At 46.6% G+C, this 11,420-nt stretch overlaps 1 protein-coding gene across 3 annotated transcripts; it reads left to right on the top strand.

Annotated features, from left to right (window-relative positions):
* The first annotated feature begins 1,193 nt into the window (after positions 1 to 1,193).
* On the top strand, positions 1,194 to 7,974 carry FST (follistatin). 3 transcript variants are annotated; one of them, XM_080933600.1, is made up of 6 exons: positions 1,194 to 1,585; positions 3,558 to 3,749; positions 4,203 to 4,421; positions 4,793 to 5,017; positions 5,835 to 6,062; positions 6,820 to 7,974. In XM_080933600.1, the coding sequence occupies exons 1-6, from the start codon at positions 1,501 to 1,503 to the stop codon at positions 6,900 to 6,902; spliced, it is 1,032 nt and encodes a 343-aa protein (XP_080789726.1). In that variant the 5' UTR covers positions 1,194 to 1,500; the 3' UTR covers positions 6,903 to 7,974. The 3 variants fall into 3 exon arrangements, with proteins under 3 accessions (XP_080789726.1, XP_080789725.1, XP_080789727.1); XM_080933599.1 differs by having other exon boundaries at positions 5,832 to 6,062; XM_080933601.1 differs by having other exon boundaries at positions 5,832 to 6,062; positions 6,536 to 7,974.
* Positions 7,975 to 11,420: the final 3,446 nt, after the last annotated feature.

Here is an 11,420-nt window from a genome sequence, read left to right as displayed (position 1 = left end):
TTTGTCTGCATAGTTCGCTGTTTGTTGCCGTTCGGGCTTCAGAAGCGAAAAGAATAGAAATTTAAAAGGCAGCTTTGAAACAAACAATATAGCATTTTCCGTGAAGTAATCGTTTTATATAAAAGGAAATATCGCCTCCTCAGTTTCATTCAGGCGTGCCAGAAAATGTTATAAATGAGAAGACCCGCCAACTTTCGGCGAAGAATGCAAGGCATTGCACTCAATAAACTGAGACTGCAGAAGTTCATTATCATGGAGCAATCTTTTTTTTTTTTTTTAATATGAGAGAGAGAGAGAGAGAGAGAGAGAGAGAGAGAGAGAGAGAGAGAGAGAGAGAGAGAGAGAGAGAGAGAGAGAGACTCGGGACAGAAACTGGGGCGTCTCGGAGCGGGGGAGAAGGGGGGCAGACCGCCTACGTCGGCGCCCCCGCTCGGGGCTGCGACTCCAGACGCGACGAAGTGAAAGGGGAGAAAAGAAAGGGAGAGGGCGAGACTGCCGGGGGCGGCCGGCTCCGAGGTGTTAAACATTTTTGTTTGCCTCTGACTTGTGGAGACCCAGGGCCGGGTCTCCGCAGCGCTCGACCCCGGGGGAAGGTGCCCGGGGGTCGGGGTTCTTAGCAACCTTCTCCAGGCTGGGGGAGTGGGAGGCGGGGGGAGCGGGCCGGGTGGCCGCAAAGTAAGACACGCAAGAGACCTCGGGACACAAAACGTCTCCGGGACCCCGCGCCAGAGGCTCTGCGGGAAGGATCCTGAAACTGCTCCCCCGGGCATTTCAGCAGCTCCGTGTTGCCGAAGTCTCTCCGGAGCCCTGGAGCAGAGGTGCTGGGGACCAACTCCCGGGGTCCCCGCGCTCCGCCGCCCGCCTCCTCCAGCACCCTCACTCACACGCGCACACGAGCACACGCGCGCGCACACACTCACACACACACACACACACACACACACACACACACACACACACACACACTCGCACTCGCACGCCACCCCGGGCGCGCCGGCTCCGAGCGGCGGCGTGCAGGACTGAAGTGGATGTTCCTCCCCACCCCCGACGCGTCGCCCCCAGCCCCCGCCCCTGCCTCCTTCCCCCTCCCCTCCCGCTCCTACGCAAATAAGAACTCGGCGATTCCCCTCCTGCCGCTTTGATTTCGGGCACCTCCGACAGATAATTGGGAAGGGTTTCCAGAAGGTGGGAAATGTCACCTGATTCACACTGAACTTTTAAAAGCTCCCCACCCCCAAAGAGCCGGCACACCCTCGGTCGCGGCCGCCCTCCCACAGCCCCACACACTGGGAGACCGCCCACCGCAAACCTCCGAGACCCCCGTCTAGATTTAAAGCGCGGCTGCGCCCGGCTTCTGACGTCCATTGAATCGCGCGGGCGGCCGGTGGCGAGCGCGGGGCTGCGCCGGGATCGCTGCGCCCTCCGCCGCTCGCCTCTGCGACGCGCGCCGCTCGCCCGAGCCACCCGCCGCCGCGCTCCTCGCCCCGCGCCTGCCCCAGGATGGTCTGCGCCAGGCACCAGCCCGGCGGGCTCTGCCTCCTGCTGCTTCTGCTCTGCCAGTTCATGGAGGACCGTAGCGCCCAGGGTGAGTGGAGGGGGATGCGTCCGGAGGCTCGGCTGGACCAGGGGTTCTACTTTTCTGTCGTCTCCACTTGGTCGGTTGTGACCGACGCTGCTCTGGGAAGATGTTGTGACTACCGGGCTACTCCTGTAGAGAGGAAAGGAAGGAAGGAAAAGACTGAAGGCAGTGACACTTCGGAATAAAGAGCGGAGTTTAGAGCCAGGTTATCTGAGAGAGAAAGAGAGAGAGAGAGAGAGAGAGAGAGAGAGAGAGAGAGAGAGAGAGAGAGAGAGAGAGAGAGAGAGAGAGAGAAAGGGCTCGAATGGGGGAGCTGGAGCCTCAGTAGTTAGGGGTAGATGCTCCAAGTTCTGGTCCTAATGACTTTAGATGTTATTCCTGGCTGGCTCGAGAAAAGGGCGAGCGAGCATCCATAGCTTGGAGATTGCAGTCGACCTACTAGCAGTCTACCCATCTTTCTTCCATATCTTTTGGTGACTTTAAAAAAAAAAAAATATGACGGGGTGGGGGATGGGAGATACCGAATTTTCTTGGGTGGGACGTGGTTTCAGAAACTTTGCCCAAACTTGGAAATGGTGGGTACTGAAATTTTTAGAGGGAGGTAGTTTTACGCTTAGCGGATGCTCCTTCTACCCCTCTGCCCCAAGCCCCGCGAAAAGGAAGACAAACCAAATTATTAGCCCGAAGTGTTTTAAGTACTTTACAGTTTTCTCCACTTTGCCTCATTCCTGTTAAACTTCTGAGAAACAAGCAGCCCGCAAGCTATTTAGACCCCTACGTGGATTAAGGAGCAAATTTCTAAAGTTTATCCTCTAAAATTAAAAATGGCTTTATTTTATTACAATTAGTCTCCAGGCGGGATTTTTTTTTTTTTAATGTAACCGCGCAGTTTGCGCTCCAATGGCTCGAGTCACTTTGGTGATTCATGAGAAGTCTGCTTGCCTAAAGTCCGAACACATAAAAAAGGGACAGGAGAAGAAACTATTTATAAAGAGGTTCTTGGTAGACAGGAGGTAGGTATATGTGACCCAGCCCTAACACTTCTGCGTTGCCTGTTGGAGGGGTAAGGTTTTGTGTGTCGTACGGCTGCCCTCTCGGGCACCGGCCCTTGCCGTCTGCCCGACACTAGACTGGGCAACCCGCCTTTCTGATAGGGGCGCTGCCCTGGGTGCCCGGACGTGGGCGCCAGGGAAAGCAGCCCTCAGATTTCGAAAGACCGTGGTGGCTGCGGGCGTGCTCCGAGCTGGCGGATTGCAAAACGGGCCCGTCGGGCGAGCTGCGCCTCGAGGCCGCTCAGGGCAGATCCAGGCTGGGCCCGACTGCTTTTTTTTTTTTTTTTTTTTTTTTGCTTTCATTTTTCACAAATGTCTTTTCAGATCTGATCCTGCAGGCTCATATTCCTTCTCCCTCCCCCCCTCCTCTCCTTCGCTCCCTCCTTCCCTCCCTTCCACGTCTCCCCTCTCTTACTTTCTTAACCCCTGTCACAAATAATTCTTTTACCGCCTACATGAAACCGACATGTAAAAACATCCGTCGCATCCTGTTTTGGTCAGGTTCTTTAATCGGTTCTTCTAGTCGCTGCAGGTTATGAAATGGGACGAGTAAAAGTAAACAGTCTAGTAAAAGTCAATGCAAGCTGCACGTGTTGTGTCTGGGTCATTGGTAACTGACACTGATATGTCTATGCGCGGCGGCGGCTGCCCTAGCCCACCTCCCACCTCGGACGGTCTTTCCCCACTCCCCCCTTTGAAGATCTCTCTATCTATCTATCTATCTATCTATCTATCTATCTATCTATCTATCTATCTATCTATCTCTCCCCCTCCCCTCCCCTCCCTCTCCCTCTTGCCTTCTGCCCCCCCCCCCCATCGCTTGCCCCCAAGCCCCACCAGACCTCTTTGCCCGGCTCTAAGCCACCTTCCTTCCCACTACCCCCGGGGCTCACTCATTCACATCCCGATCCCTGTCTCTTTCACAGCTGGCAATTGCTGGCTCCGCCAAGCAAAGAACGGCCGCTGCCAGGTCCTCTATAAGACGGAACTTAGCAAGGAAGAGTGTTGCAGCACCGGCCGGCTGAGCACCTCGTGGACCGAGGAGGACGTGAATGACAATACTCTCTTCAAGTGGATGATTTTCAACGGGGGCGCCCCGAACTGCATCCCTTGTAAAGGTGGGCCTCCTCTCCCCTAGGCGGCAGGCCCTCAGTAGAGGGCGTCTTGCCCTCAGCGTTCCTACTGTCTGGCTGAGGCTTAGGACTGGCAGAGTTTTGTTCAGTTTCTCCATTTTTTTTTTCTTTTAAATTTTACCCCGGGTGGAGTTAGCTAGGTGGAATCCGTCTCGGTTTGCGCTGGAGGCAAAACAAGGTTGGAAGAGGTCAGTCCCTAGGCTTCTTAGCTGAGAATGGTAATGTGTGGTCTCTGAGAGAATTTGGAAACAGGACTTGGCCTGAGGTCTCCAACCCCCCATATCCCCTCCAGGAGACTGTCTGGGGCCCTTCCATCTCGGATGTATGATTGCTCAAGACATCTGAGACCACCAGTCCGCCCCACCCCACCCCATCCCCCGGGCTGACCCTCCAACTGCCTGGCTTTGGTTTGAATGCGTGCCTCTTCCCAACTCCTAGAAACCTGCGAGAACGTGGACTGTGGACCTGGGAAAAAGTGCCGAATGAACAAGAAGAATAAACCCCGCTGCGTCTGTGCCCCAGACTGTTCCAACATCACCTGGAAGGGTCCAGTGTGTGGGCTGGATGGGAAGACGTACCGCAACGAATGTGCACTCCTCAAGGCCAGATGTAAAGAACAGCCGGAACTGGAAGTCCAGTACCAGGGCAAATGTAAAAGTAGGTCCTGCCCTTGCCCATCTCCATCCAGTCATAGACCCCTAAAGACCCATGGGGGATCGATAGTACAGTCTGCATAAGGGGCTCGGGAATCCAATAGTGATACCAAGTAAAGGGGCTCTTACCTAACTCCTAAGGGGTAATGTCTTACCTAACTCCTAAGGGGTAATGTGCCTAGAGTCACAGATCCTCTGGGAAACAGCCAGGCTCCCCCAGATGACTGCTAAGATCTGGTATTTTGCATTGCTGCTTAATCCCCGAGGACCAGAAGATGCCTACTGAAATTTCTCTCCCTCTCTCTCTCTCTCTCTCTCTCTCTCTCTCTCTCTCTCTCTCTCTCTCTCTCTCTCTCTCTCTCTCTCTCTCTCCAGAGACTTGCAGAGATGTTTTCTGTCCGGGCAGCTCCACTTGTGTGGTGGACCAGACCAATAATGCCTACTGTGTGACTTGTAATCGGATTTGCCCAGAACCCTCGTCTTCCGAACAGTACCTTTGTGGAAATGATGGAGTGACGTACTCCAGTGCCTGCCACCTGAGAAAGGCCACCTGCTTGCTGGGCAGATCCATTGGATTAGCCTATGAGGGAAAGTGTATCAGTAGGTATTCTGGATAGAGGAAAGAAAAAGAAATGGGAGAATTTTTAAAAAAAAGTGTTTTACTAAGTGTCGGGACTAACCAATGAATAAATCCATTAAACATTCCTCCTGAAAAGCCACTGTCTTCTAGAAGTTGCATTGACATGCCAGCAAGAAGCAAAAAACAATTTTCCATCTCAGAAAACTTAGAACTCACACAATTTTACACATTTTTTAAAGTGCCAGACTTGCTGGAGGCGAAAAATAATTACTTAACAGTTCCTAAAACCTGTTACAGGAGTCCGGTAATTGATGGAATTTGATTTTTTTTTTAATTCCCACTTGTAGAAAATAATCAGATGCACAGTTAACTCAAGGAGATTGTGAGATTCTGACCCAAAGAATATTATTTTTTTAGTGCAGTTCTAAAAGATGCAAGAAAAGCACAGTGTGTGTCTGTGTGGGTGTGTGTGAGAGAGATTGTAAGGCAGTTTGGTATGACACTGTCACTAACCCATTAGTACTCATTCATATATATATATATATATATATATATGTATATATATATATATATATACACATATATACATATATGTGTGTGTATATATATACACACATATGCATATATGTATATATATACATATATACATATATGTGTGTATATATATACATATATACATATATGTGTGTATATATATACACACATATGCATATATGTATATATAAATATATATATATGTGTGTGTGTATATATAATGTGTACATGAATAGGGAGTGGAAGAAAAGAAAAAAATGAGACACTCAGTTTGCTCATCACAGGTGTATTATATCCTAGAAGCAAAGTCCTGTGAAGACATCCAGTGTGGTGGCGGAAAGAAATGCCTATGGGATTTCAAGGTTGGCAGAGGTCGCTGCTCTCTCTGTGATGAGCTGTGCCCTGACAGTAAGTCGGATGAGCCAGTCTGCGCCAGCGACAACACCACGTACGCCAGCGAGTGTGCCATGAAGGAAGCTGCCTGCTCCTCTGGTGTGCTACTTGAAGTGAAGCACTCGGGCTCTTGCAACTGTAAGTGTGATTTTTAACCTTGCTGCAGTCTAAGGCATCCCCCCAGGCAAGCCCTGGGGGGATGGACAGTTTAAAAAGAAAAGCACGCAGACCTCTCTGTGTAAACCTGGTTCTGTTCGTGCTAGATAGCTACTAAATTTCACCAGCAATTCACTGATCCTCGGCCAAATGCTCTGCAGTGTTTCCTGGCTTTTAGGATCTACCTGGTGGCCTGTCACTGGGTTGCCTATGAAAAAGTCTCTGTCCAGTTTGACGCTCCTTCCTTCCTCCTGGTACTTTGCTTCGCTGTTGCCTCATTAACACCGGAATCTAAACTAACTGCTTCAAAAGTCGGTTTTGGTCCCCCCCCCCCCAGACAGCTTCATATTATCACACCTGGGCTGCGGCTTATCGCAGTTGCCACGACTAACTCTGAATTAAGGAGCCAAAGTAGTTGTACCTAGAACACAAGAGCGCTTTTTATCTGATTTCAGGAATCTGCCTGTAAAACCTGAGCCATTGATTCTTCAGAACTTTCTGCAATTTTGACTTCATAGATTATGGTGGTTTGTTGTTTTTTTTTTAAGTAAACTTATTACATAACTTCAGAGCCCCCCCCCCCAAAAAAAAAACAAAGCATCACACTGCAAGTCATGTAAAAAAAAATGCAACGCTGTAATGTGGCTGTATCAGAGGGCTTTGAAAACATACACTGAGCTGCTTCTGCGCTGTTGTTATCCGTATTTAAACAACAGCTCCCCCTGTATTCCCCATCTAGCCATCTCGGAAGAAACGGAGGAAGAGGAGGAAGACGAAGACCAGGACTACAGCTTTCCTATCTCCTCCATTCTAGAGTGGTAAACTCTCCAACAGTGTTCAGTGTTGACACTGCCTTTGGGCAAAAACAAAAACACAACAAAATTTAAAAAAAAAATCAAAAAAAAAAAAGCAAAGAAAAAAGATAGAAAAGAAAATAAGAAAAAGAAAAAATATATTGTTCATAATGTAAATAAGTGTATGCTTATTTATTTGGGGGGAAAACTATACATTAAAGGACCTTTGTCCTAACGCTCTCCCAGGCCACTTTGTTTCTCACTGGGCGTGGAGAGATGGTCAGTTTGTGGTCTACTGGATGAGGCCTGTAGTTGAGACTTGTAGACATTTATTTATACCGTGTCATGTTTTATAATTTATACATAAAAATGTCTGGTTGACTGTACACCTTGTTTTTGAAGAACTTTATTCGTGAAAGGAAGAGCAGTTGTTATTTATTGTGAGGTCTCTTGCTTGTAAAGTAAAACTGTTTTTTTTTTCCCCCTTGTAAAACCATTTTAAGTCCATTCCTCAGTGTGCACACCCACCTGTCTCCCCCACCTCACTGTTAGACTCTTTCCCACCTCTTAACAAATTTGCATGTCAGTTTCTGTCATGTTTATTTATTGGATTCTCAGCTGCCCGATCTGTACATACCTGATCCTTCGGGTTTTGTTTACAAGGAATCTTGACTGACCAAAAGGCATTGTAACTCTGCCTCAGATACAAGGTACGAAGGATAGGCATCTTGGAGGACACGTCTGCTTCCCTTGTTCTGGTGAACGCTGGGAGAGAGGATGAGAGAGGCATTAAAATTCTAGAGATGTGCTTTTATGATGTTACAGATCCAAAGACATGTGATGTGGGTGTCAGGAGACTGAAGGGAGGTGAAAGTCGGGCTTTCAGCCTGTCATTCGGTGTTTCCTTTGAGCTAGTCGGCTGTACCTTTTCAATTAGTTCTTTTTTTTTTTCAATCAACGTGTCACTAAAAGTTCCATCAAAGCTTTATCAGTTCAAGTTTCTTGCTTTTCATAATACTTTTTTCTGATGCAATTTTATATTTTCAAACATGGCAAGTTAAATATAAATTCATTTAAATATATAGTTTTGTACTTTTTCTACCATGTAAATGTGCAATGTATATAAAAGTTATAATGTGTATTTGTAGATAAATGATGAGTGAAAAAATAAAAAAAAAAAATGTAAAAGCCAGTGGTCTCAGTTTCTGGTGATGGGGGGGGACTTATTTTGGTTTGTTAGTAAAAACATTTGTGATACATGTGTTGAAGGGTATGTTAACCACTGATGTTAAGTGGTGAGGGGCCAAAGTGAGGTAGGATAAAAATCATCCTGTGGGGCTGGAGAGATGGCTCAGCAGTTAAGAGGACCGACTGCTCTTCCAGAGGTCCTGAGTTCAATTCCCAGCAACCACATGGTGACACAAAAACCACCTCTAATGAGATCTGATGCCCTTTTCTGGTGTTCTGAAGACAGTGACAGTGTACTCATACAAAAAAGAAATACATCTTTAAAAAAAAAAAATTTACCCCAGGGATGGAAAGGTGGCCCTCTTCTGGCCTCTGAGAGTGCCTGCACTCCCAGGCACACACATAACCACGATTTAAAACAATCAGGTCTCTGTAAAGGGGCTGGCTAGAGAGCTGACCCTGCAGCCAACAGTACTCACTGCTCTTACAGAGTTGCTCACCAGTACCCACACGGAGTCTCATAACCATCTGCTACTTCAGTTCTGTAGGACCCATCACCAGGCATGCACGTGGCACACATACACACATGCAGGGAAACACAAAATTCTAAAATTATTTCCATGAGTGACTATGCCTTGGGTTACAGATAGTTGTAAGTGGCCATGTGAGTGCTGGGAACCAAACCCCAGTATTTAGACCAATCAGTGAAAACTGAGGGGACCAGAGGGCCAGTAATTCTTGCAGTGATATAACCACGGAGCAAACGGTAAAGATGTGACTTCCTTCCTGAAAGACATCTATTAGTGTCCCTGTGACATGTTATTCCTAGTCTTGCTTGTCTTGTCGCCGTCATGGGCCTGCTATCGCCTACTCAGCTCATCTAAATAAAGCATGTTTTCCATTGCTTAAAAGCTAACACATGCTAGAGAGCTGACCCAGTGGTTAAAAGCACCCAATGCTGTTCCAGAGGACCAGAGTGCAGTTCCCGGCACCCACAGCAGGCAGTTCACGGCTGCCTATTGCTCTGTGATCAGATGCCCAAGGGATCTGATGCTCTCTTCCGGCCTGAATGAACACCTGCATGCATATGTGCACTCGGAGACACACACACATGCACACAGATGAAAATAAGATTGTTTTGAAAGTTAAAAAGGCAATCACATGCGTGGCGGAGAAAAATAGAAATAGGCTGACAGGTGCTGTCAATACTCCTGAAGTAACTCCTGCACTAAGTCCTGCACTGGGCATGAGTGTGACAACACCAGAAAGGTGTGGGAGAGCAGGCGTGACCTCCACCATGGTGTTTGTGATTCACCCTGCATGATGACATTCAAGGTAGGAGAAAGACTCAAAATGTTGATGTTTTGTGATACACTGGGAATGGTATTGGGGACAGAAACAGCGGCCCCTGTGATACATGGGATAAATCATCAGCACGGGTTTTTAATTCTTTGCGGGCTTCATATTCAGTCTAAACAGCATATTTAAAATGTCAATGAATTGCAAGCTGGAAGGAAGTGAAGAGAACCAGGAGGGAGAGAGCCAAAAGCAATCAACCTCACCAGTGCTAAACATGGTCTTTCAACAACCAAGGTCCTGGTTGGCGGGCTTGTCCCTTTTTCTTATGAATGACTACTAAAAATTACTATCGGAGACTATGGGCACTCAACTAGTCACCAAGAGAGAAATTGAGTAGAAGCAAGAGCAGGCATAGAGCAGGAGCCTAGAGAATGTCGTTCCCCGGATTCCCACAGAAGGGGGAAGAGGAGGTGCAGAATTCTAATCTGTCACCATTGACTGCGAAGAGGGGGTGGTCATAACTTCTCCAGGGCAGACACACTTCTGGCTTCTGCTAGGGAGGCCCTCTCTGAAGGAAAGGAGGACTGGCCAGATACAGTTTCAAGGCCCTTCCTGAAATGGGCTTGTGGCTTCGTCCCGGGACACTGTCACGCTGCCCACATCCTGGGATGCCATTGACAATCAGAGTGAAAAGCTCAGACGTAACAAGGTCTGGTGCACCTCTTGGCAAGCAGGAGTGATAAATCCAACAGCTTGCCTATTAAACAAGATCCAGGTTATTTATTTAAAATTGTATTCTACATTTATCAGCATCAATCATGCCTCGTAAAAAATACCTGTATCTCAAGTTCCTTCTCAGAGTTTCATACTTTACACTGACTAATCTTACACCAGTTTAATTAGCACACCTCTCTCCCCACAACAAAGAGAAGAAAAAGAAATCTCTAGGTAAGCATTCTACCACTGAGTTACATTTGCAAACCTAGAAATTCCTTTTCAAATTAATGGTTATCCCTCAATTATTATAACTGGAATTCCAACTATGACTCAAAATACATAAGTAAAGTACTCATATACACAAAATAAATAAACAAACAACAAGTAAATAAATAAATAAGAATGCTCATTCATATAAGATTTGCTTAAAAATTATCTAACGATAATTTTATTAAGAGAAACAGTTGCTAGTAACTTATTCTAATGTTAGTATGATTACATCTCAGTCCTTTGGAATTGAAAAAAAATATGAAATGATAATAGAAAAAGTCAGTCAAAAGCCCAATTTCTGCAATGTCACTCAAATGTAGATTTTTGTATACTAAAAAAAAAAAAAAAAAAAAAAAAAGTCACCCTCAAACAAGACAACTACAAGGTACCTGAAAGAATGTGCCTAACACAGAAATGTTATAAGACCTACAGAGTTCATTCACAGACTCATAAAACTGTCCAATGAGAAGACCTGTACCCATGTTAAATATGCTAAACCGATGACTGCACTGTAATTATGTAAAAGAACAGGCTTACAGTCAGGAAATACAGAAGTATTTTGAGGGAAGAGTAAAATGTACTTGTAATCTTCAAATGGCTTTCAAAGTGCTCTATGTTTTATCATGGTCTTCGTAGCCAGTATATTGAAAGACAGCACAAAAAGATAAAGGCAGCATGGTGCCAACAAATAAGTCTCAGTAAAAGACCCGGAGGAATATTTACTGCTATCATTTTTGGCAAATTTCCTGTAATGCTTGAAAATATACCCCAATGAAAACTTAAAACTCTTTGAAAACCATTTCATCTCACTTCAAGTGACAAACATTTGAAAGATACACAGGGAACTTCTACTCATCCCCAGGGAAGCAAGAGTAGTGCAAAGTCACTTCTAAAGAGCTCAGGGCACCAACAGTGACATGGCCCTGTGGGTAATGCTTAGAGCCATCTTAATGACCAGAGTCTGATCCCCTAGAACCAGCTTAGTGGAAGAAGAGAACAGAACCCAAAAAGTTGTCCCCTTATACCTCACTCACTGCATCCTGTGGAGAGAAAGTACCCACACACAGAAACA

This window comes from Micromys minutus (genome assembly GCF_963924665.1).
Source record: "Micromys minutus genome assembly, chromosome: 20".
NCBI classification, from domain to species: domain Eukaryota; kingdom Metazoa; phylum Chordata; class Mammalia; order Rodentia; family Muridae; genus Micromys; species Micromys minutus.
The sequence above is the reverse complement of the archived record's forward strand: the minus strand, read 5'-3'. Positions and strand labels throughout refer to the sequence as shown.